A 27377-nucleotide genomic window follows, 5' to 3' on the forward strand; every position below is an offset into this window, starting at 1 on the left:
TTCAAATCCTGATTTGAGTACCTTGTATAAAGGTATTATATTCTTTGAGCTTCAGTTTTACCATCTGCAAAAACAAGGATAGACTGGATTGTAGGATTTGTAGGAATCCTCAAATATAAGGTAAAATATATGAAAAGACAGTCCATTCCAGTAGGAACCAGCAATCTAAATCTCTGGTCTTCCAGTTATTTTCATTTTACTATTTTTAATTTCTGATCAGTTTTGCCATAATATCATAGTAAATATACTTTTGTGCTACAATTTTACCTGTGTAAAAGTCATAATAAGCATATATGGCACTTGCAAAATCTGAAACTCCCAGGAACTTAGAATACTTATATCCATCCAGACTTCTCTTGCAGAACTCGAGTTGTTACTCACTAGCATATTTTCTTTAAATCTATTTATTGAGTATCTCCTATGGGCATGAGTTTATTACAGGCCTTAAAAATATCAATAATCAATAAGACTAAATCCTGACCCTAGTCGAGCCTATGTTATAGTGGAGGGGAGAGAGGACTAAAAATAAACAAAATATACAAAAAAAGCATCAATTTAATATATAGCATAAAAAGTGTGATAAATGATTTGGAAAATAGCAATATATTGAGGACAAGGAGCACCCTGGAGAGGTAGTTGATACTGTTATAATAGCACAGTGGATGAAGGTTTCTTGTAGGTGAGCATTTGAGTTATAGTTGAAGGAAGTAAAGGACACATTACAGGAGGAAGAACAATGCAGGCAGAGGGAAGAGCAAGAATGAAAGCCTGAGGCAAGGGAACACTTGGAGTTCTCCAAGAACAGCAAGGAGGCCAGTGGTGAATGGGGTAGACGACATCAATAGATGAATTAATAACCATGAGCATTCAGAGGTAGGACTGGGCCAGGTTGTTATAGGATTTTGAAGGCCTAGATTAGGTCTTGGTTTTCACTCTAGTAAGTTTGGAAACAGTTAAAGGTATGAAAGAGAGGAGTTAACTGATCCGACTTAAATTATTTTAAAAAGATCATTCAACCTATTCTGTAGAATGGGAAACACAAGATTTATTATGAGGTTATTGTTATAATCTTAGTAAAATTCAACAACAACTTTGTCCAAGGGAGGGATAGTGCATGTGGTGAGAAGTAGATGGGTCATGCCCTTTACGCTGATTTAAAGATGAAAAGATTTGCTCAGGGTCTGGTCGAAAGGTGTGAGAAAAATAAATAAGTTGATGATGACTACAAAATTTTTGACCCATATCTCTGGATCTTTGGAGTTTCCATTAAGAAAGATGAGAAAGATGAGGATGCTGGAAAGGGGGAAATTGAGATTTTGTTATTGTACATATAAAGTTCAAACACAGTGGTTTGGGGGCAGTAATTTTCAGACTATGGTGTTCATTAGAATTACCTGGAGGACTCATTAAAACATGGATTGCTGAATCTAAACACTGGGGTTGATTTTTGTTTTAGTTTGTTTTATTTTTGTCTTTCCCCAAATTTTTAATTAGTGGATTTGGGAAGTCTGGGAAGGGAGCCCATGAATTGGTGTTTCTAACAAATTCCCTAGTGACGTCAATGCTGTGGGTATTGGGACAGCCCTGGGAGAAGGAGTATTCCAGTACTGACAGTGTCCATAGAAGACAATGTTGAGGTAAAGAAGCACAGGCCATTCATTAGAAGAGAGGAGTTAAACATAGATACTGGCAGGTTTCTGTGTCTTAACTGCTGGAGGACTCATGTAGTTCCCCTGTCTTCAGATTTGTGGCCAATACGATGTCTATTGGCTCAGGCCTAAGTGGTAGACCACAACTTTTGAGTTTTAAACTACACTTCATATTCTATAAAAGGGAACACAGATGATTCTTGACTTATAATGTGGTTATATAAATTGAATATATCATAAACTGAATTTGTGTTTAGAGACTGGGAGAGTACTTCAGTGGTACAGCATGAGCTTAGTATCCATGAGGACCTGGGTTCAATCCCACCATTGAAGAAAAAGAAAATGCATTTAGTATATGCTGGACACCATAGATCAACAACACTGCACACCTTGAAGTATCCATCATTGTTCCTTGTAATTTTGAGGACTGACTGGGAGCTGGGGCTCACTACCACTGCCTAGCATTACCAGACAGTATTATACGACACATTGCTAGCCTAGGGAAATATCAAAATTCAAAACTCTAAGTACAGTTTCTACTAAATTCATATCACTTTTGCACCATTATAAAGTTGAAAAGTCATAAATCAAAACACATTCCATCAGAGACCATCTGTATCCTAAATAGTCACTTTATAGTTGAATCAACTACCCTCATTTGCAGTCCCCTCTAATTAACCCCAATTGGTCTAGTCAGGGTGTACACATATCCACCTCTTATGAGAAGGGTACACCTAGAAATTAATCTATCTTTCAAGTTTACACCTAATAACTGTATTTGTGCTTTCAGCCCCAGGTAGTTGAAAATACATGTGAGTTTTCTAGGTACAAAGTTAATTCAGTAATTGTTTTATCCTGAAATTAACCCTGGTATTTAAAGCAGAAATTAGTTTCTATGCTATTAGAGAAATACTCTGGAGAGAAAAATAGAGTGATTACCATTCACTTTAAAAAATCCATAGCTTATACTTGTAAAACAAAAACCAGACCAATCAGTGTAATAAAAACACAGTTTTGATACACAGGCAAATACACAAAATTATATAGCTATGCATTTCATTTGTAGCTCTTCTCATATCTGATTTAAAGGTAAAGTAATAATTATAAAACTGTGGTGATGGTCTTATAATAAATAAAGATGCAATTTGTATAAACAAAAAAATAGTTTTTCAACAATGATCATGATAATCTCTTTAATATGAAATTTTTTGATACAGATTTTTAATTAGATTAGTGGACTATAAATATTTTGGACCATAGAGAAATACATTTTTATTATAACAGAGCATATACCTTGTTGTTTACTTATGTGTGTATATGAATGCATATAATATATATATATATATATATATATATACACACACACACACACACACACATGCACACACACATATGAAGTAAAAGTTCTATTAAATAAATTTGAATGTGATACACATTTTCTATATTATGCCTTATTAGTATTTAAATTGCTAATTTTGACCCAATAATTGAGAATCAAGATGGCATAGTTACAAACATGGAGTTATAAGAATTACAGGGTTGGGATCTAGGCTCCTTTAGAGCTGCATGATCTTAAGGAAATTACTTAACCTCTGTGTCCTCAGTAAAATGGGGTTAATAATATATGTAGTTCATAAGGCAGTTATACAGATGAAATGAATTAATTTAAAGGACTTAGAACAGTGGCTGGCACATAGTAAACACTATGAAAGTATTAGCTATTAATACTGGTTTTACAACCCACTGATGTGTAATGACTTCAGTTTTAAAAAACACTTCTTTGAATGACTAACATCACTTGCCTGCCACCTTACTTTTCAATACATACAAAATTAGTAAATTAAACTTAACTTTTTCTGAGCCAAATTCAATAAGTACTTTTCTTTTGAAGGAAGGATGAAATAGCTCTATTTTTTAAAAAAAAACTTTAATATGTTCTTTTAAAATGTAATTGTATGTCTTTTGGGGAAACAAGGTATGATCTCTTGAAAATCCAGACGATAAAAGAAAAATCCTCCCAGAGATGATGTTTTATTCATTGGCTCGGTGCCCTGCATTTAATGTGTTCTCCAATACTGTTTGTTTAAAGTGAATGGAAACCTTAACAGAAGAGTTTTCAAGGAGACCAAGGGATTCACATAGATAATAAATTAATAATTTTATAATTCACAAAGAATTTCTCATTCCTTTATGTGTAAATCTGTAACCCAAGTTGTGTTGCATAGAATACTAAGTTGATAAATAAAAGTTTGAGAGTCTTGGAGAGCCACAATGCACAGTGTAGCTGTTGTAGCTAATTTGTAAAAACAACCCCAAACTGTAATAGTTCAAATGCAGTATAACTGTATTGATTGGCCATGAAACAGTCCTTGGTGTTTTTTCAGATGTGGAAAGGATAATGTCTGCTCCATGCAATCATTCTAGGGCCCAAGAGGATGGTGCATCTACCATCTTCCGGCTTGGCTTCTGATAATCACTATTCCAGCTCCCTTGAGAGGGAAAAAACATGGAGGATGACATGTGGATTTCAGGGTGAGGAGTATAGATGTCACACATGGCCCTCACTGTGATTACCAACTCATTTATTACGTAGTCACATCCAACTGCAAGGAAAGCTAGGATATTTGGTCCGGCCCTGTGCCGAGGAAGAAACGAGGAAGAGAGGCAAAAGTTTAATGAGCAAAAACAGACTGTACCAAGCATGTAAATTTCTATTGTAAAAATCTTTGCTTAACACCATTTATTTGACTGTTTTCTAAGTATATTTGACCAAGACCCTTGTTTTTTTTCTCTGGTTACCTATCAAAGCACTGTAGAAAACAAGACACTTTGGTAAAGCCTGTGGTCAGAGGACCATTAACTCCCATAATAAAAACAAGCTTAACTTTTCAAAGGTTCATAAGAGGAAGATTTTATTTAATTTTTAAAAATTGTTGATTATAACACAAATACAGAAAACCACATAAAGCAAATATATAATTAAATCTTGTGTAACAACCACCTAGAAGGTAGAATCTTCCTGTTGCCCTGGAGTAGCTTCACAGTTTCTTGTAATTATAAACTCTTCTCTCAGAAGTAAATGCTGTAATGATTTCTACAATAATCTCTTCCTTATAGATCTGTGGTCTGAGTGGCTTAAACAGTTGAGGTTAATTTCTGCCTCTCTTCAAATCTCTTTTAATCTAGTTTTCTTCTCACTTCTCTCCCACCGCATCCTGATAATTTATTGGTAAAGAAAATAAGTCACCTGTCCTATGAAAATTTCCTTCTGGTCTACATAGTGAGGTTTAGCGTGTTCTGCTATTCTTGAATTTCCTGTAAATTGGTTGCTGGCTGTAGAGGCTTCCTCAGTCTTTGGCTAGACTCCTTCATAGAAAATATGATCTACCAGGAAGTGCATAATGTATGGTTATTGCTTTTTGTGAGCGTAACTTTCATTAATGGACAATATGTAGCATCTTTATAGTTTAGAAATACAAAACAACAACATTTCAATTCTGTTATCCTTCCTCATTTATTTGTGAAACTACTTCTTTTTTCTTTTTTTATTTGTTTAGATTCAGATGGGATATAATTTTTCATTTCTCTGAGTGTACAGGTTGCAGAATTACATTGGTCATGCAGTCACGTATATACCCACAGCAATAATAATGTCTATTTTATTCTGCTGTCCTTCCATTCTCCCCTTCCTCTCCCCTACCCTCCCATCACTTCTCTCTACCCAATCTAATGTGATCCACTTCTTTTTTTTTTCCCCCTCACATCGTCATACTTGAATTCTGTATAACCAAGGGGGTCTCCTTCCCTCTTCCATGCAATTCCCCTTCTCTCTCTCTTTCCCTCCCACCTCTCTTCCCTATCTAGAGGTAATTTTCTTCTTATGCTCTTCCTCCCTACCCCATTTTGAGTCACCTCCATTATATCAGAGAAGACATTCGGCATTTGTTTTTTCAGAAATTTTGCCCCAACCACTACTTAATTATCAGATGATACATTTTGTATAAAGAAGATAAGAAAAAAATACATAGCCTTAAATACCCTATTTAAGATGATTTTAGTCGCTTTCACTACAAGTGCTCTGTAATTTTAAAAAATATAAATAGATTTTTAAACACATTTTTATCTTCTTTAGTTATCTATACTAACACTTAAGCTGTTGTTGTGGAAGTATTTTAAATGTGTTCTATAAACATTTAAATACACATTGTGGTGGTATTTGTTCACTTTCTTGCTATATGACATAGCAAGATGTTTTAGGTTCATCTTGGACATATCTTTTGTCAGACTTGGAATCAGCTATTTCTCTAAAAATTCCTGCCTTATTTTACGAGAATGGCTCTTCAGTGACACAGTAAGTGCTCTAAGGAGCTAGGGATAATCACATTCATTTTTATTCCATATTAACAGGAAAGCATTCTCAGAATAATCATACCTACACCACCAGCAATATAATACTTAAAAACATTAACAATTTTTAAATAAGCACTCCTAATTCTTTTCCATTTATATTTTATCTATGTCTTCAGTGCATCCAGCTTTTAAATAAGTTCTACATAGGAACCTGGCTTCTTACCAGTCTGTAAACTGATGTCCTTCTATCCAGCCATATGGATGTAGAAAACTCAGTTTCCAGTAAATCACAAAGTACTCGTGGAAACAATTTTGAGTTCTTGCATGCTCTTAAGTTTATAGTCTTTATAATTGAAAGTTAGCTTTGCTGTCTGTAAAACTCTTGGATCAATTTTTTCTTTGTGTATCTTTATTATATTTCCACATTTTTCTGACATACAGTTTTCCTGTCAAAATATGAGAATATGATTTTATTTCCTTTATAAACCATCTGGTATTCTTGCCTAGGCATTCAAAGTTTTTTTTATTTTTTCTTCTGTAAAGCACAATAATTATACTAGGATATGTTTCACTATTGGGGATTCTGATATGCTCTTTCAATAGGCTGTTTCAAATTTTTTCTTTGCTTTTATTGGAATGATTTCTCGAATCTTTTTTTATTAAATTCTGTGGTCTTGCTTTTGTTTTCTTTTCATGAAATCTTATTATATGCATGTGGCATCTGTTTTGCCTCAGTATCTATCTGGCAGGTTTTCTCAAATTCTTGTAGACTCTTTTTTTCATATTTCTTATCTCAATTTTTTTTCTTTTTACACTCTGTTTATCTAAAGACTTTTTTATTATAGTTCTCATTTCTGAAAATGATTTATCGTTCTAATGTTTTACTGAGGTCTTTCATCTGAGTTCTTCTAATTCTTATTTGTGTTCATATTTTTATACTTTGTGTCACTTTCTAAGGGTTTTGGCTCCTTTTGGAATGATAGTTTTCATCTTGTTTTGCATGCTTGTCTTTCTGGTGGACTTTCTTCCTGCCCTTTATTCTCTTTTTTTCCTTATAGTACCCTTCTGTGACATTTGAATTTGATCTCTTTCTTCACTTCTCACTCTGGGAAATCAGTTTTTTTTGTGAACTTTTAGAAGGGGCTGTTCATAAACAAAGCAGCTTGCTTTCTGAGATTTGCTGGTTCCTTTTCATTCCCCACCTTCTTACTGATCTGTTCTTTGCTTCATTACTAATTTCTCGCTTTTGCTCATTTTGGAAATTCTTGCCCTGTTTCACTTTAGTGGAGGGATAGGGGAGGAGCGTGGATTATCCAAAACGGGAGCTTTGGCTTGTTAATGTGAAGAGTTGTATTGGCTCTGAGCTACATGGACTGCCAAGAGCTCTCCATGGACCCTCTCTTTCCTCTGCATTTGTTCAGAATCCTCCAACTCTCATGTTCTGGTAGTCATTCATCTATCAGTTGCCCTTTGTTTTCTCCCGTCAGATGCTGGTATCAACAGGTCCAGTAGCTCTGCTCATTGGTCTCCACCTTCCTTTGAGGGTTTGTGGAGATGACTTCTCACTTAATTCTACTGAGCATAGTGTCTATTTCTTTTTTTTATTTCATTCTGCTATTGCACTGTGATGTGCAAAGAATGTTTTCACATCTGTAACCATCTTTCCAGAGTCTCTGACATTTTTTTAAACAGATTTTTCTTACCCCTGTGACTTTTTAGAATCAGGGTTTAATTCATTTTTTAAAAAAATCTTTCAAAACTTTATTTCCTTGTGAACTTTCTACCCCACTTTCCATATGAAAAAACAAAATGAAAAAACCAAAGCTAAAGTTCATAGAGTATGCATCCATTTTTGCCTTATGAAAGCTTTTAGAAACAGCAAAACTGTTTGACAGTAGGGCTAACTGGTGAAATGAGGGGGAAACTTTCTCAGAATTATCAGATGAACCCCATTACAGAATGAAAAGTGTTGGCTTTCAGTATCTGATGGGATCTGGCAAGGCCAGGCCTTGGAGTCATGCTCATCTCCAGACGAGAAACCTGCAGAGTAACTTGAATTCCCAAGTGCCAGGATTTATCACAGGTTCTATTAAACTGCGATTATTAATAGTTCAGTGATAGAAAAATATCAAATTGTACCTCCTTGTTTGGATTTACTTAAAATGTTTTATCTAAATTATTATCTTTTTCAGTGAGAAATAAAAACTTATTTATTGATAGGTCTTAAAATTTGATTATTATTCTGAGAAATACCTTCTAGATTTTATGTGAAATGTATGGAAGTTTGAGGAAACAGTCTACTCTTTTTATCCGATACACAGACTTTTGGAAACCTTTACATTCAGGCAATATGATCATAATCTAGTGTTTAACATGTGTCTTCTAATGGCAGTTTACAGAAATGTCAAATTGCCTGCAATTAACTAAATTATGCTACATAAAAGTATTTATTATATGCTTAATCTGTGCCAGACATGATACAAGACTCTTTTATAAAAGAAAATTAAGACATGGAATCTCTGAGGGGCTCACAGGAAGGGTTTTTGTGTGATGAACACACATCAGTATGTAGTAGAATTAGAGCAGAAAGGCTTACTAGATGAAGTGATTCTATCTGTTATGGATCTGAGGAAGCCAGGGGAGGTCCACAGATGGGACATCTAACTTTATTTTGATGGATGGATACAGTATTTTGGGATGGTAAGAAGCCTTGTGGCTAGAGAGAACAAAGGTATGAATGTCATCAGGAAGAAATGAACTTTAAGGTGAACCCTGTTTACAAAGGTAATAAGTTAGAAAATCTAGTTTCATAAAGGGTTTATGTACTGGAAACAAACTCATTTTTTTCTTGGTCAACTTCTTTTCTACCAAATGAATTTTAACTGCATATCCTTTATCTTTATAATGAAACTAGTTCAAAGTTGGCTTTGGGTTAGTTCCTACACTCTTTTCTCACTTCTGTACTTAGGAAGTTGACAGTATCTACTCGAGCGCGTACACACACACACACACACACACACACACACACACATACACACACACTAGAAAAAGAGATATAGGTGTGGGTTTGAGGAGTTTTGATCCCATGAAGAAGCCATTAAGATATAACTTCCTTTGTTCTTGTCCCTACATTTGTGGACAATTTAGTATTTTGTGAACTTCCTATGCATAGCTAATAGAAAGAAATGAGGAGAAACAGTAGTCAGCTACTTGTAACCAGCACCAGAACAATATTTACAAAATGGAGTATGAAACTTCTCCAAAGGTAAGATTGTCTTATATGTATGGATTCCAGGGACCCCACACTTCCCTCTACTGCTTCTATAGATAAAGAATTAGCTTCAGTATTGGTTTTTAATAATTCCTATAAAATTGATTTCTAATAATTATCAAAGGTTACATGATATGAATGTTAGCTTGGGTTAAGCCCAAGAAGATATTTTAAAGCCATGTTTAGCAAACTTGGAGACAGAATGAGATCTGAGGAAGGAAATTCTTAGATGTTATCAAATTACACCTAACATCACATAGGTTTTTTGTTTGTTTGCTTTTCTTTTTGGTACTAGGAATTGAACCCAGGGGAACTAAACCACTGAGCCCCATCCCCAGTCCTTTTCACTTTGAATTTCAAGACAGAGTCTCACTAAGTTGCTTAGGGCCTTGCTAAATTGCTGAGGCTGACCTTGAACCTGTGATCCACCTGCCTCAGCCTCCTGAGCTGCTGGGATTACAAGTGTGTACCACCACACCCAGCTCCCACATAGGTTTAGTAGTTATGTGGGTTATAGTACATAAGTGCATTGTTCAAAATTGCATAGCATAAGATTCCAATTTCAGAGCATTTCAGACTTTGGATTTTCAGATCAGGAAGCTTCTAACTGCAAATATTAGAAAATCTGAAAAAACACTGAATTCTGAAACATTTCAGGTCTCAAGTCTTTTGGACAAGGGTTATATTTTATTTTCTTTTTTATTTGGTAGCTTAACTAACCAGGTACATAAATCCTTACATATGTATACTTGTTCTAAAAATTAATTATTTTCTAAGAGAAATGATGCAGAGCACTGATCAGAAGTTATCTACAGAGATACCTTCATTTACTTCTATTGGAAAATGATTTAAGTTATTATTTCTACTCATGATATCAAACATTCAAATTAGTTAGTAAAATAGAAATAAACTATTGTTAAACACATAATATGGGATTCCTGTGCAGATAATTAAGAATAATTGTTTTGCTCTTTTTGATGATCTAGAAACAATTTGATATGACTAAATGTAAAATTACAAGTAATGACAGATTATTCAAGTTTGAAGTCAGCTGGATACTAAATGTGTTTCAATGGTCCAAACTTTTATGATTAGAAGAAAAATTTGTGGCCTTGTTTTTTCCATATTTCATTGTAATTCAATATTATCACTTTGACTCATAGTCATGATCAGTGTATGGGTTGTGTTCTTACTACAGTATCTGAAAATGCATAAGGAAAAAAAATAAAAACTACTATGTACTAAAAATTGAAATGGTGCTTTGGTAATCTAAATTTAATGACTTTGATATCTCCTGCCTGTAGGTATCTTTAAATTTTTGTTTTCTGGAAATGTGTTGGGAAAATAGTTATTGATATTTACTGAAAAACTGCTATGCATTATTTATATTGAGATTTTAGGGAGGGGCAAGAAAAGTAGAAGCCATCATTCATTATTCCCTAAATAATTTGTAAAGAAAGGAAGGATCAGGGTAATAAAGAAATGAAGAATGAAATGTAAAGATAGGTTTGGCATATATGTTTGTGAATATATATGTGTTTAAAAGCAAATCTATAGAAAACTCCCTGAACATGAACAGAAGGTTGTACAAAGAGGAAAAGAAGAATTTGACAATAATAAAGAGAAGACTATGAAATAAGTAACCCTGGAGTAGTGTTCTGACAAAGATGAAGGGTAGGGTTTGGAAGAACATGGAAAGATTATTCTAGGGGCTACTGTGGGTAGACCAGTTGGATATGATGTGACTCAAGAGCAATATGTGAGCTGTGGTTATAGGAGAACATGTGGACCCATGTGTATTATGAGATGTTCGAGTCTTTGGAGCTCACAGGCATGCATTCATTTTGTGGAAAGGGCATGCAATGGCTCATTCTGAGAATCAGAGGGCCTCCCCACCCACACACACAAAAAAAAATTCGGTTATATTGTCTGTGTTGATTCATAATTATTTCTCTATACTTACTTGTTCTAGGATATTAAAATGATTTTCTCATTAAAGTTCTCTGTGTACTGATTTCTATTGGACTAGACTATCTAAGGTCACAGAAGCAGTGTCTTCCTTTTTTTATTCATTTAAACATTAAAAATGTATTGATTTCTTATTTTGTGGCAGACTATTTCAGAGTACAGAGTGAGTTTGCAATGATGAAAATAGTCTCCATGTTTTTAATTATATATGGTAGAGAGAAATGTAGCTTTCAAGACAACACCAAAAAAAAGAAAAAAGAAAAAAGAGAGAGTTGTCTCATGAAAAACAAAATAGAATTTACAGTGAATCAGGATGATATTGTCTCCAAATACTATATTTGTCACTCTCAACCATCTTTTCTCTGTAGTTGTTATATATGTACCTACTTGTTTACATAAAATCATGTATCATTTATGAACTGCCCTTGGGCCTAATTGGTGCTCTTTGATTTTCATAGTCATGTGATCCGCACACAATGCAGAGAAGAACTCGCCATCTTCTGAGGCCCTCACTGAGCTCAAGGACTTGTGCTGAAGACTCTCAGGTGCGACCCTGCCTCCTTAATGAAAATTGCTTCCAGTTCCAGTACAATCTAACAGGTATAGTTGAAATCCATGATCTTGCTCTTTTCTCTGAACATTGGCTGTGGGAGAATGTGTTTTCCTTCTTGGTGCCAAGGAGAGAGAGTAGAATATGCGACTGTGATGCATGAAAGGCCCAAGACCTATTATTACCTATGTTTCTTCAAAAAATGAAATGCCTGTTTCTCACAAGTAGATCTAGAAAGGCCACCTGGAATCTTCAAAGTAAAAAATGCTTAGAAAAACTTGTCAGCGTTTGAAAATAATGTTGAAGTAAGCCATTATATACTGAAACAACAAAAATAAATAGCAAAGGACATATTTCCATTGAGAGAAGGGTATAATCATACTGTCAGAGAGTTTGGCTTTTATTATTTCAGAAATTCAAGATTGATATTCTTTCTCCATATATCTCAAAAAAGATGAACAAGCCCTAAGTGGTCAGGGATGGTTGGAAAGTAGTGAGAATCACAACCTAGTTATTCAGCTACTGCTTGGGGTTTTCCTGGATACCACAGTGCTCAGTGTCTAAAAACCAAAGCACTACTATAAGCTACATTGATCTGCTACCTACCATTCTCTGCAGCAGCAAATGTACAAAAACACCACAAAATGTGGAACCATGTTAAGTCTCAGCATCAAATTCATTACTGAGGACCACACTGCCATATGCCTGCAGAGGCATAGTAATCTCCTTTCCTGAAAAAAAATTCCCTATGGTGGCCACATTGACTCAGCTGAGATTCCTGATATAGGAAACCCCACAGTAAATGCTGTGAAGCTGTCTGGTTGTTTTTATGGGTGAAATATGAAGTGGTGGCTTTGTCTTTTTTTTTTTTTTTAGATCCTTGGTTTTTATAGTAGTTTTTCAGAAATACAGCAAAATTGGCTTTATAGGAGAAGCATATATTTTTATAATTGTCTTTACTATATCTGAGTTTGCTAATCCTATTAAACTCTTAGGTCATTTACCAGATATGGACCATCTCCTTCAAGAGATTCTTTTGGTGTGGTCAAGGATCTTCTTTTCTAAATAATTACAGAGTAATTTATTTTTGATTTCTTATTGCCTAGTTTGAAATATGACTATTCAAATTTGTAAAACCTTCTCTAATGGTAGAATAATTTGAAAATTTCTGTTTATCTTTCCTTTTTTTTCTTTCTGGGACATCTCTCTTGTCTACATTGTATCAAATGTACAAAATAGTTGGTGATTAGATTTGTTCTTTGGAAGCATTTTCAAGTTGACATCAAAGACTGATGTCTTTGTCCATTCTGGCTGCTCTAACAAAGTGCCATAGACTGAATAGCTTATAAACAATAGAAATTTATTTTTCATAGTTCTGGGGACTGGGAATTCCAAGATGATGGCCTTAAAGATTTGATGTCTTGATGTTGAGAGCCCTTGCTCATAAATGGTGCCTTCTGGCTCTCTCACACAGTAGAAGGTACACACAAGCTGCCTAGGACCTCTTTTACAAAGAAATTAATCCCATTCATGAGCTTTCAATCCTCATTATCAAATCACCTTCCAAAGGTTCTGCTTTCTGATTCTGTCACCGTGGGATTTGGGTTTCTGTGAGGCTGGCATAAACATTCAGGCTATGGAAACTGTTGTCATTTCTGGGTTATTTTGCCTCTGGATTATCCCAGTGTAGTTGGTCCCAAGCTCATTCCCTTTCACGATTCGGGTTAGTGTTTTTCTCTCCCACCACAACCCGTGTGAGATGATTTCTAACAAACCATTTGTCTCTTTGCCTCTGGAAGGCAAACTTAGGAAAGTAACCCATGTTCATTTATTTAGTCTTTTTGTGTCTATGTTCATTTGTTTAACTATAAAATAATTGCACCATGCTTTCCAAAGTCACCTGAGAGTGGTTTTAGGATTATGTGTTCACTTAGTCTTCTCCACCAGTGTAGATAATGAAAGATTGGTTGCATTGTTCTCACATGGCCATACTTTTGAAACTCAGTGTGGGTGATCCTATGCCTATAGAGTGGAGCACATGCCAGCTGAGTGAAAATGCTTCCTGCGGTCAAGGTGTCAGGACCCGCCTGCTGAGCTGTGTGCGCAGTGACGGCAAGCCTGTCAGCATGGATGAGTGTGAGCAGGTAACTTATTTATACTGGATCACACACCTAATGCTTTCTTTTTCTTAATATTGGTCTACATCCCTTATGATGTTTGCTATAGAAGACAGACTGATCTGTTCTTAGCTGAGATTCAGTTACAGTAAAAGGTACTAGAAAGTACAATTAGACCTCACGATTTAGGACTTGTTAAAAATGATGCAGAAAGGTCATTTTTGTACTAGGGAAGTGGTGTGTGTGTGGGGGGGTGTAACCTCCAAGAACACCTAGTTTAACTCTACTTGCTTGCCAACAAGCTGTTCACATTGGTGACTTTATCATTGTTATAAGAGTGGGATGGGAAGGCAGTTAATTTGTATATGTGATATATACTGTCCCCTGAGTGTAAAGTGACATTGACACTTGCTGTTAGAACACTTTGCTACTTTAATTAGCAAATGATTTCTGGATAAATGGCATAATTGTACTTTTCTTTTCAATCTACATAAAATGCCTCCCTGTCAAGTTTCAAGTTAGAGAGTTCTGAATTTTTAAAATTTTATTGCTCCTCCTTTTTTCTTGTGACAAACTATATGGAATTAGGAAGAAAGCTGTATTCAGACCAGTGCCAAAGAAATTGGCATTTCCTTTCCCAATATATAAATGAAAAGTACAATAGGGTCAGTTTAATACAAATAAAGATGTTATCACATTATAAGAATCACTGGAGCAATTTTCAGAATAAATTGAAAACAGGGGGTCAGTGAACTAAAATTGCCACAGAAACTTCTGTAACAAACTGGCAAAATAAAAATTGGTCCTATTTCTCCTAACAGGTGAAGTAAATTCATGGAAATTAAAATAAAACACAGCCAAGTTCCTTGACTATCCTGACTTAACCCTAAACACTATCACATCACATTCGCTATGCCAACAGCACGGTCATTGACCAGCACACCATCCTGGACCAGACCACCTGAAATTGGATGCCTCACCCACTGAAATTATGGACTGTTTAGTACAATGTAGAGTGCTACCTGTCAAGTGTCAGTGAAGCTGTTTGCCTCAGAAAGAAATCACCCATCTACATTAATTTCAAATACAGATTTAGTATATATAATAAATCTTTGGATACTAAGAAAGATAAACTATTCATTAATAGAAAATCAATTTTTTTATCTTCCAAATAGCAAATATCCTACAAATATTTAAAGAATATCAGCTTAAAGAGGTCCCAAATCATTACCCTAACTGGACTATCTATAGTTACAAATGAATCATGGATCCCTTTGTGGTAATTTTTATTGTACACACTTGACAAATCATCATCATGCTATAATAATCAACTTTATAAAAATTATTATAATGATTTTAGCTTGGTGTGGATATATTACTAATACTTAACCTGTGTCAAATGTCAAAGTTATTCTAATTAAGCACACGATGTATGATTGAATAGCACGTTATTCCATTATTCTTTCCATGTTTCTTAAGTGATTTCTTCTTTCACTAAGACCCCTTCTACATTGGTCACTAGAAACCATGTATATTTTGACTGTATGCTGATTTCACAGAGGACAAGAAGAAAATAAATGGTACCACCAATTTGTCCCAAAGTCAGCACTATGATGGGTTTTTTAGCCTGTGGAGTTCAGATGGGTTATTTATTACTATTTTATATATATTTTTTAGTCTTGGCAGCTATTAGTTTTAAGCTCATTATGTACTTTTGGACCATTCCAGGGTGCCTGGATTTAGCATTGAGATGTCCCCCTGGTTTCTTGCTGACTAAGCAACAGGAAGACTCCTATGTCTTGTGACCTTCTGGTTTCCCAGCACCCTAACAGCAAGTCCATTCTAGAGTTTAGGGTTTTATAAAAAATAAATTTGGACTGACAAAATTTTGTTCATGAAGTTAAGACAACCATTTTCTGTGAATGCCACCATTTTATATGAGAAAGGATATTTTCCCCTACTAAAGTATAGAAAAGTTATTTATCACAGAATACAGAGTAGTCTTTCCTATAAAAGGACAGTGATTTGATCTGATAGCTATATGATTTCTCCTGTGAAGTTGTATTTCATTTTCATTTTACAGATTAATTTAGAGAAGCCCCAGAGAATGAGTATTCCCTGCTTGGTGGAATGTGTGGTCAACTGTCAGCTCTCAGTGTGGACGGCTTGGACAGAGTGTTCGCAAACCTGTGGCCAAGGAGGTATTTTGGTTCCCTGTGCTTGTTCTTACTAAATAATTTGATTTTTTTAAAAAAAATATTGTTCAGTAAGTGAAAGCTTGATAAGTGCCATACAACATGTTGGCCAGATGAAGGCAATGAGACTCATTTAGAGGGGAAGCAAGACAGAACCTGGTCTCACATTGGACTAGTGGGACTCAAAAGAGGTTTGAGAACTGACCTCATAACAGTGACAAATTCCAAAGTGATTGCTGGACCTATGAGATGACATTCATTCAGAAGATCCTAAACTCTACCCGTTGAAAAATATGTTGACCTCAGTGGATTTGGAAGACATGTGTTTTATACTACTGAAACTGACCACTGCTTCATGTAAACCCTCCAGAGTCCAGGGGCCTAATATAACAGAAAGAAGAATTATTTTCTACCCACAGACAGAGGGAGGATCACTTGAGCTTCAAAAAGTCAACCAAGAACAGGTTGACAGAGGTTCTGCCACTCTAACAGAACCAGTTTCTCTGGATGGTGGCATCTGCTGCCTCTGTGGAGGCTCTAATGGACCAACTGGAAGCTGCACGCTTCTCTTCCATACATACTCTATCAGACAATGTTTAGTCCATGTCCCATCTCAATGCAAATGGGCAGGGAAGGAAATGTGGTTTCTAGGTGGCCAGTGACTTCTCAGCAACAGAAAAGGAAGAAAAGGAGTGTGAGTCCCTGGCAAACAGAGAGCTATTACTGCCGTAAGGCTTGGGACCTCAATAGGTAACATCACATGATGACAAGGGATTCAGCAGTTGATCAATATGCAGAAACTAGGCAAATGGAAAACCATGGCAGTCCAGCCACTAGGCTAAAATAAGAGCCAAGACAGGCAGCCATGCCGAAAGAGAGCAACAAGAGCATAGTAGGAAAGCTCAGAGCAACTTTAGAACAGAACTCTGGTCTTGAAATAGGGTTAATAATTTATCATAAAATAAATGTCAGAAATTCAAAGTAGAAACCTAAGGAGAAATCCTGATATGTGGTTAGGCAGAAAAGGAAAGAGCTGATATTTGTAGAAATTATAGAATCAGATGGGAGAAGAGGATACAAAGATCTGGATCTATTGCCAACTACAGATATTTGGAAGCATTTTCCTAGAAATCTTGAGACTGGACCACCAGTGCTAGGGTATGAGCTCATTTTCAAGCTCCTCCTAAATGAACATGCTGGGATGGTTAATAATTCAGTTTTAGTTGGGATTGTCAGGAATGAGGCAGGGCTTAGCATGTGAACATGGCTATACAATTCTAAAGAGAGCAGAGCAGAAACAATAGCCAATATTGATATTTGGAAATTATAGGTTAAAAAAAACTGACAACTTTTTTTAGGGTATGCTAAAATAATGTATTTTCAAATGTAGTTATATGGACTTCAGTTATACACAAATCTTTTAAAAATATTTAATTGATTTTACTTTTTAAATACATGACACTAGAATGCATTACAATCTTATTACACATACAGAGCACAATTTTTCATATCTCTGTATATAAAGTCTATTCACACCAATTCATGTTTTTATACATGTACTTTGGATAATGATGTCTATCACATTCCACCATCATTGCTAACCCCCTGGCCCCTCCCTTCTGCTCCTACCCCTCTGTCCTATCTAGAGTTTGTCTGTTCCTCCCATGCTCCCCCTCCCTACCCCATTATAGGTCAGTAACCTTATACCAGAGAAAACATTTGGCACTGGCTAACTTTTAGCATTATTTTATTGAATGCCATCCATTTACCTGCAAATGCCATGATTTTATTCTCTTTTATTGCTAAGTAATATTCCATTGTGTATATATGCCACATTTTTAATCCATTCATCTATCAGAGGGGCATCTAGGTTGGTTCCACAATTTAGTTATTGTGAATTGTGCTGCTATAAACATTTATGTGGCTGTGTCGCTGTAGTATGCTGTTTTTAAGTCCTTTGGGTATAGACTGAGGAGAGGGATAGCTGGGTTAAATTGTGGTTCCATTCCAAGTTTTCCAAGGAATCTCCATACTGCTTTCTATATTGGCTGCACCAATTTGCAGTCCCACCAGCAATATATGAGTGTACCTTTTTCCCCACATCCTCACCAACACTTATTATTGTTTGAAACTGACAACTTTTTACAGAGAACATCATTTTCAATGAAAAATATGGGAATCGCAATGCCCTAATGATATGCCTTTTTCTATACAAATGGAGAAAGAACCTTAGGAAATCCTGTGATGAATCTTAGGACCAAAATTTCAATAGTCAATCTATAGCTCTTATACTGTTTGGAGAGGCAACAATGGGGTTTCATTTACGCATTCACTGTAAATTGCATGAAACTAGGTACAAATCGCTGCTGTTTAAGTAAGTGATTTAATCTTTTGAGTCTCAGTGTCTTCATCTATAAATTGGACTTAATGCACACATTAGAGGCTGCTAAAATTTGGATTGTAAGTGTCCCCCAAAGGCCTATGTGTTAAAGGCTTAGGCCCCAGTGTGGTACTATTCAGAGGTGGTGGAAGAGGTTGGGCACCTGGTGGGAGATCTTTAGGGAGTGTGCCCTTGGAGGGAATAATGGGACCCCAGCCCTCTTCTTCTCTTTCACTTCCGAGTCATGAGGGGAATGGTTCTTCTCTGCTACATGCTTCTACCATAATGTAACACCATAGGCCCAAAATAATGGTCCAAGCAATCATAGACTAAAGCCATGAGCCGATACAACACCTTTTCTCTTTATAAGTTGATAATCTCAAGTATTTGTTATAGTGATAGAAAACTAACCAACACAGAGGCTTTGTTTTTGGTTTGAGGACTAAGTGATACGAAGCTTATGAAGATATCTAGCATAATAATTCACACAGCGTGGGTGTTTAGTGTATGTTAATTTCTACTTCTTTCTTTCTACCCACCCGTAGTAGAGAAGGTTACAAGAAGACTCCCTAGGATCTTCACATATTCTTTTATAGACTCAGTCATTTTCATCTCTCCGTTTTCTATATCATCTTTTTACCCCACTCAATATACATGGACTCTCATCACAGCTGAAGAATATTTTAAAAGGGAAAATATGATCAAGTGTTTTCCTAGTGTCGTACTAGTCATGCATCTGCTCATGCATCCATTAAATACATATGTTCTGTTTCTAGTTCTATATTTTGGGGATGCAACAGTGGGAAGAAAAAACAGTTTTCCTGAATTCACGGAGCTTACATTCTGGTTGAGGGAGAACAGACAGCAAACAAATAAGTAGTAAGAGTCATATTGAATAATTCACTGAAGACACAGGCAAATGGGAGATGTTACTCACATTAGAGATGCCTGTTCTCAGAGCACTTGGTTGTTCCTCTGTCAAAGATCCCCCACCTGGTTATCCCATAGCCAGTCACCATAATTTTGTCCTGAAGGGTCACTGCTAGAATGTGTTTCTTCTATCCCAGCAGGAAAGGGTAGTATGCAAAAAATTTGGAAGATAAAGTTTTTTAATGGAGAGTATGCCCCCCTCCCCAAGGACCTGCAGGATTTCACCTCTGCTCCTTCTCTGTCTCTATCACCTTCCACTGCCCTGCTGGCTCTGTTTGCCCAAAGCACTATATTCCAGCTACACCCTTATTGTGTTGCATTGTGCATCCTCTCACCCTAACACTTTTCCTCGAAAGGGGCATCTCACCGTCACCCCTGATAAGGACCCTTGTGACATTTATTGAGCATGAACTGAATTGGTTTTAATGTTTACAAAAGAACCAAAAGCTCTATTTGGATTTTACATGGACTGACCGCTTCACCTCTGATGAAATGTAGTACATAGTACTTGGCACATTAGAAGAATTTTATTTAACATTTATCCTTGGCCAGGTGGTTCCGGACCATAGGAGAAAACACAGGGCTAGAGCTTACAGACTGGATTGTGAGTTCAAAGGCAGTCAGTCCCTGGAGTGGCTGTTTTCCCATCCTCTGCCTCATTATGTAGGTTCTTAGGTCTCACCTCCCAAGTAGATAGAAAATCTGTTTATTGTTTTTTTTTTTTTTTTTAACCTGGAAGCCCTAATTCTGCCACTGTAATAACAAGACATCAAAAAAAAATGACGGATTGTATTATTCCAACACATTGCAAATCATACACTTAGTATTATTAAATGTTACTTTAATTTTTAAGCAGTTGTGTTAGCCTTGTGGATTCATCAAGACCCTGTTTGTCGAATAGAAACAAACAAGCAAAACCTTCGAAATCTGAATCTCACTGTTGGAGAAATCTACGCAAGTATAGTCTGAGCTTAAATTCCACTTCCTCAAATTCTTACATTGATAAACAGCCAATCATTGATCAAAAATTTTATAAGCAGCAACATTAAATGAACTGAGGTACAGAGGGACTAAGTGAGGAATGTCGATTACTAGGAAAAATCAAGTTCCGCAAAGCACTTGAGAATCATCTAGATAGTGTCTACTAGCAAGTAAATATGAGGCCAGTCATCAAGAGCCCCTAGCTAGTTTTGAAGGGTTGGGAGGGATAACTTCTTGGGAATCCTTTCCTGATCTCTAGATATCTTAATCTCCTGAACTTTTAAATATAATAATACAGTTTCAAAATCATTTCATAATCCTGATATCTAATAAGCCCTCCAGCCATCCAAGTATGTATGCATTTGGTTACTCCTTTTTCCATTCAACAAAGGTTTAAAAAGTTTACACATATTATCCTGGCACCTAATAGCATCCTATTTCATTGTCAGAAGTGGAAATGTGGGAAACAAATTGTCTGGTGACTTTACTCCTTGAATTTTTTTGGAGTGCAAGTCACCTTCCCTGGCACTGAGAATATGCTATGCATGGAATGATTAAGATTTCAGACGAACAAAGCTCTATTCATACCTTCATAAAATGAATGTTCTAGTAGAAAGTTGAGTAGGAAGACCAAGAGAGAGAAAGCAAATGAGCAAGTAAATAAATACAAAAGTAAATGCTGAGTGCTATGATAAACCAAAACTTGCAGAAAATTATAAGTATCTTGCAGAAGAGTGAAGGGTGGGGAAAGAAAGACCCCCAAGGAGGCAATAATTATGCCAAAGTTGAATGTGAAGATGATGCCTTAGTGTTTATAACTAGTGTTTTCTTTGCTAGAGTGCTTGATGGTATAACCTCACAAGCACATTTTGTCTACCCAATATATACATATATTGATATATATATAATATATATGTATATGTATATATTATATATACACATATATGTGTGTATGTGTGTGTATGTATGTATATATATATATATATATATATATGTGTGTGTGTGTGTGTGTGTGTGTGTGTGTGTGTGTGTGTGTATATAATTTTTTTCCAGTGCTGAGGTGTAAATCCAGGGATGCTGTACTACAGAGCTGCATCCCAGCCCTTTTTAATTCATTTTGAGGCAGAATCTCACTAAGTTGCTGAGGCTGTCCCTGAACTTGTTATCTTCCTGTCTCAGCCTCCAGAGTGAGGCTTCCTCAGTGTTACCAGTATGCTCCACTGCACCCAGCTAACTCTTATATTAAAGGCTTTATGTTAGGACCTGCTGGCACAAATATAGAAATGACTATTTTTCTAACTGTATTTATTTTTGCCTGACCTCAATTTAAGAGAAAAAAAGAAGGAGAGAGAGAGAGAGAGAGAGAGAGAGAGAGAGAGAGAGAGAGAGAAGGAAGGAAAAGAAAGAGAGGCAGTGGGAGTGGACGGATAGGACACTGGGTCCTTGACTTTTTAAGCTCCTACCCTTGGGATTGTACTGAAGGAGTCTGTGATTGTGTCATACCTCGCCAGCTGTGAACATTTCCTTGATTCTGCCTTCCTGCTCCGGTCTTAAAACACTGATTGCTTTTCCCTGATCATCATCCCTGTGGTCCATGGTAATATTTCCAAAATGAGAGAATTCTATATTTAAATCACATCTTAATCCTCACCCAGCACAACCTGAAAACAATAAACAGCAGTCATCAAAAGCAGAAATGAGTGGTACAGATTAACTTATTTCTTAAGGGACCAAATTCTGGAGCTGAAAGGTAAGAACCTATCATTGGAAAACACCTGCAGCTTGGCTCTTCAAAGCCGTGTGCCAGCAGCTTGTCTTTTGTATGAGCCACTTTCTTTTTTCCAATGGCTGCAGCAGTGGGACGGAGACTGCAAGAAGAGAGGATGGTTTACATAGTCATATTAAAGTGGGTGAGTGAATTACATGGGAGTCAGACGTTGGCACCTGCAGCTCTGGGCTTACTTCTCCATCAAAGGCAAAACTCCACATAGTTACCTGTGTTTATGAATTCACTTAGCTTTTGGGCAAAACCCAGTGAGCCACACTTTACTATCAAACTCACAGAACTGCAGTGATTTGAGGGGAAATTTTGAAATGACCTCTTACTTTATTTTCCAAGCATCTGGATTGCCCCTTTAATGTACACCTGAAGCTGGCCGTATACTTTCTAATTGTGTTAAAGATTTCAAGGTCAGAAACAGTTTGAATCCAATTTATTTCAGGATAGAGAGAGACTCATTCTAAGCTTCCACTAAGGGATCTTTTTTAGATAGATTTCAAAGATCAAAGCTTGTAGTAGAAGAGCTTAATATTTGGATTAGGCATGTTCTTTGTCTATTCAATTTTCATCAGTTCAGTGAAATGTAGAACTCCCTAAATTTAGCATATCATGAATTATTCATAATTATTATTTAACCAATAAGACTCTAAGAATGTTATGAATTTCAGACTATATTCATTTTATATTTTTAATTCAGTATATATGAGTTTATAATATTTTTCTCTACTATATAATCCTGCCTGCCTCTTGTGTTTCCCAGGTGGTGCATAATGTTTCTATCAGTTTTACCCAATAATGAAAAACTAATTTATTAACTCCAATACACTATGGCTTTTTATTTCCAGATTTTTTCCCCCAGATTTCAAGGGCAAGTCAGTAAGCTTCATTTTTGGTATCTGCATCAAATTTTTGATCACTGTGGTATCTGTGGGCAGAGTCTGATAGTTACAACAATTCAAACTTATTTACTGTATTAAGTGATTAATTCCTATGAAAAGTCGGTAAGAAGCTAAATAATGAAATGTAAAAGAAAACTAGATGAGAAAGCAGAGGATTTGAGCTTTAGAGGCTGCTTTCCCAACAGCATGTGTAGGAATTGGGGGTGCTCACTAATCCCTTGCAAAACTCATACTATTTTTATTTATGAAATATTAGCATGATTACTTTTTAATATCTATTGGTTAAGGACCTGCTTATTAATGCCAGGGGTATGCTAGTAATAATTCATAACAGTACTCTGTAGTACAGGCCTAATTTACAATGTGATGATAGACAAGTAATCTGCACAGGATTGTACAGCTTGTCAGTCATGGTGGCTACATATGAACCTAGGTCTGGGTATCTCCAAAGCCCTCATTTGTTCCACTTTATACCCCTTTGTATCTGACATTCTGTAATCACCTCTTACATACATGGACCTGGGTTATAAATTTTTTAACTTATAGATATATTTAAGGGTAAGCAGAAAAAAAATGGTTCTTAGATTAGAATGTAGAGTTATACTGGTGTTTTAAGAAGTTCCTCTGAATTTTGTCTCCCGAGTATATACTTATATCCAATATAATAATAATAGTAATATCCAATTATTATTGGATATTATTATTGGATAATAATATCCAATATTATCAATAATATTGGATAGGACAGGGACTATAACTCAGTGGCAGAGTGCAACCCTGAGTGCAATCCTAGCACTGCTAAAAGAAAATTTAAAAGTTGCTTAATATCTAGTCCATCTGCTGAAATATAGCTATTAGTCTTACAAATGGAAAATGTGTGATTCTGATGGTTTTGTCTAAAAAGAAGGTAGCTCTGAGATTTCCAAAATCATTCTTTCTGACCTCATCTTGATTCCCATAGGGACTCCTCATTGCGATATTGCTGCCATTTGTAAGTATTTACAGTGCTGCATCAAGTTTTGCTAGTTTTTACTGGGACTAATGTGATTGTTGAGAATAGAACTGGAGGTAAGCAATTAAAATGCATATACACACTGTGCCATTGGAAGTTTGGAATTCTTTACATCTAAACAAAGCCAAAGGTGCTCAGTTTTTCTCCATTAAAATATGACCCCTCTATAAATCATAGTCAATCTTGAGCTCTAAAACTGTTGTCTCATTATTTCTTCAAGTAACTAGGCTCACTTCTGGAGGGATGATTCTGGCTGAGTCTAGAGTCCATTGGTTCTGAATGGCCTATGGAATATTTATCTTGCCTAAGTTGTATGTTCCCCAGAATTAAAGTTATCTATGTATCTGAAGCAATTTTCAGATAGGGCAAGGAATTCCTCTGTAGGGAAAACCCACCAGACCCAACCATCTCTAACAATATCAAAAACGAGCTTAAGAGCTATTTTTAGATCAGGACATTGACTTTTCCACCCTGTTTACATTAGAAAATAACCTTGATCTCAATCCATATTCACCAAGGCACACATTTAAAATAAATCTGAACTTAAATAAAAATTCTAGAAATCTTTAAAAGAAGTAAAAAATATATTTTCAATCATTTTAGTGCATGGCCAGCATAAAGTTCTGCATGGAATTAATTGAGCATTTTATATACAATCTGACTTTTTACTGTTCTTGAAAATTTGGTCTGATGAGTAGCCAAGAACAAATAAAGAGTTATTGTAGGAGAAACATGTTAGTACATTAATCTTAATCGTTTTTTTGCTGGAGAAAAATATGAAGTATATGAATACAGGAGCAAGTTTACTTCATAGAGCAGGCTTAAGTGTGATTTTCAAACTTGTTCAAGGGGCCTAACAGCTAAAGCAAAGGCCCGTGATATGGAACAGTGAGATTTATTGGAAAGCACGTGCATTTTGAGTAAGCCAAACTTTTGTTCCAAACCTTCTAACTGTGTGATTTTGCAAAACTTAACTTTGCTTAGCTTCAGTTTATCATGTATTAAGAATATTTTATGTGTGAAGCACAGCCTGAGACAGAGGTTTTGTTGAAGTGACTTACTTGGCATGACTTTGGGGATGGCATGTGGGGAGGGAAAATTACTCTCAGGGGAAGTAGAATGAAAGAATGTGTGATAAGAGAAGAAAGCTAAGCAAGGATATGCTATACATCAGAACATATTACCATCCCTCAAATAATTTAGTCCCTCCCCTCATAGTGAGGAACACTTTCATAGTGTCCGAAATTATTGTGCAATAAATTCCCTTAACCACAGAGATGTATGACTAAAATTAATTAAGAAATTGAACTTTATCAACTATTAGTGAGGTTTTGCTAGTATCCCTATTCCATTTACATTGTCATCTGCTAGTGTTTATTATTAACCAAGAGTAGGTAGCAGGTGCCAAAAGCTGAAGAATAAATCCATAGAGGAAAGCAGTTGAATGTAGTAACATTTTTTTTAGTAACCTAATATTTTGGTGCATATCAGCAAAGAACACCATGAACTTGAGTTCAATGACATAACATCCTGTTCCATGTGACATCTGCAGATGTCAGCATGTGGATGACCATTCCCAGCCAAAGACTGAACTCCAGTTCAAATTCAAAAGAAATAGTGCTGGTAGAAAGCTTGTCAGTAATGATAATACCCATAAGCACGCTAGAAGCTCCAAGTCACTTCATATGCTTCTTTTATTACTTTACATATCTACACTACCTGGGAATTGAAAGGTATGTTCATATAAGTTGCTCAGGTATTTTATTTATTGAACTATTTGAGGTTAAGTAGACATCTTCTTAAATATTTTATTATTCTTGTATTTCCTTTTTCCCTTTACCTTACATAGGTAATTTGGATTATTTACAAAATTGGCCAGAATTTTCCAAAACACATTTTTTTAGTTAATTCAATGACAGCATATCAGGGCTAAAGAATTATTGTTTAAACCATGTCACTAGAAAGGGCATGGTGGCTGGCTGCTTGGATCTAAAAGTATGCTCAGTCCTCATCCTATTTGATTCCCTTTCATATTCTAAAAGACAATTTTTAAGTGACTAATCTTTTTATTCGCTTTATTTCTAAGTGACAAATCTTGACAAATATTAAACCTATTTTGAGATTTTTATTAGTTGCTTTAAATTTCCCATATAGACCTTATTAGTAGAACTCCAGTGTGCAGTCTGATGACTGCTAAATTCAGTGAGACTGTAATCTGGCTCCTTGTGCTTTAACCCTATGTGTGAGCTTCAGGATTGGCATTTCTCTGGGGTTTTTACAACTAATATGCCACTTCACTGTCTGTTTTTCATGCAGGTCTTGCCAAACTGATATGAAATAGTACTTATTTTCTTCATTTCATGTAATTATTGCAAATTTAATAGATAGTAACCCAGTCTCACTGTTGCTTATAATGAGATACCTATATTCCCCAAAGAAAGAAAAGACAGTCCTGTCCTAGGCAGAGTGATCCACCATAGCAAGTAATTCAGACTTCCAGGATAGACTAAGAAATGATGATCTCCCAAATTAACAAATGGATTACGACTCTGGACAAAGACCCTGTGGAATGAAGTATTTGAGTCACCTTTAAAAGCTCTCAAGTCCACCAGATAGAATCACAAACTCTGAGACTAGAGTCTCCTGTATTTCTCCTTTGCTACCAAAGCTATGAAACTTCTTTTTCTTTGTTCTCTAAAGAAAGAAAGAATGAAAAAGGAAGGAAGGAAGAAAATGGCTCAGAGAGATGAATTTCTGGCAAAGAGTACACTTATCCTACCATAATTTAACTCTATATTAAATTGAGAACACTTTTTTAATGTGTGTCATATTGTTTATTTTGAAAAGATACTACTATCTGAAAATGCGTTTTGCAAAACTTTACAAAAATGAGTATTATACAAATATAAAATGATAGCATGTCAACAATTTTATTTAACTCATCACTTAATGAGGGAAATAAAAAGGTGTTAATAATGGTTCAAATTAGAAACAAGGAATTTACAAATAATTGAATAATGGAATATTAAGATTTCTGGGTTAGATATAAAACTGGTTAATGTCCTATCATTAACCTTTGGATGATCTATTTCACTAAATAAAATTGTGTCTTTACTGGATAAAATTTTCTAAAATTTTACATGTACTTTTCCTAAGTCTTTTGGAGTCTTTTTTTTTATTGGTTGTTCAAAACATTACAAAGCCCTTGACATATCATATTTCATACGTTAGATTCAAGTGGGTTATGAACTCCCATTTTTACCCCAAATACAGATTGCAGAATCACATCAGTAAC

At 35.7% G+C, this 27377-nt stretch overlaps 1 protein-coding gene across 1 annotated transcript in view; it reads left to right on the forward strand.

The window, feature by feature from the left end:
• Positions 1–27377, forward strand: part of Thsd7b (thrombospondin type 1 domain containing 7B) — a 932734-nt gene that overhangs the window by 867482 nt on the left and 37875 nt on the right. The window contains exons 18-20 of the mRNA XM_077798343.1: positions 11697–11838; positions 13817–13932; positions 15989–16106. Of these exons, the coding sequence (XP_077654469.1) occupies positions 11697–11838; positions 13817–13932; positions 15989–16106 (376 nt within the window). The remainder of the gene's footprint in view (positions 1–11696; positions 11839–13816; positions 13933–15988; positions 16107–27377) is intronic.

Source organism: Urocitellus parryii, chromosome 1, assembly GCF_045843805.1.
Source record: "Urocitellus parryii isolate mUroPar1 chromosome 1, mUroPar1.hap1, whole genome shotgun sequence".
Classification (NCBI taxonomy): domain Eukaryota; kingdom Metazoa; phylum Chordata; class Mammalia; order Rodentia; family Sciuridae; genus Urocitellus; species Urocitellus parryii.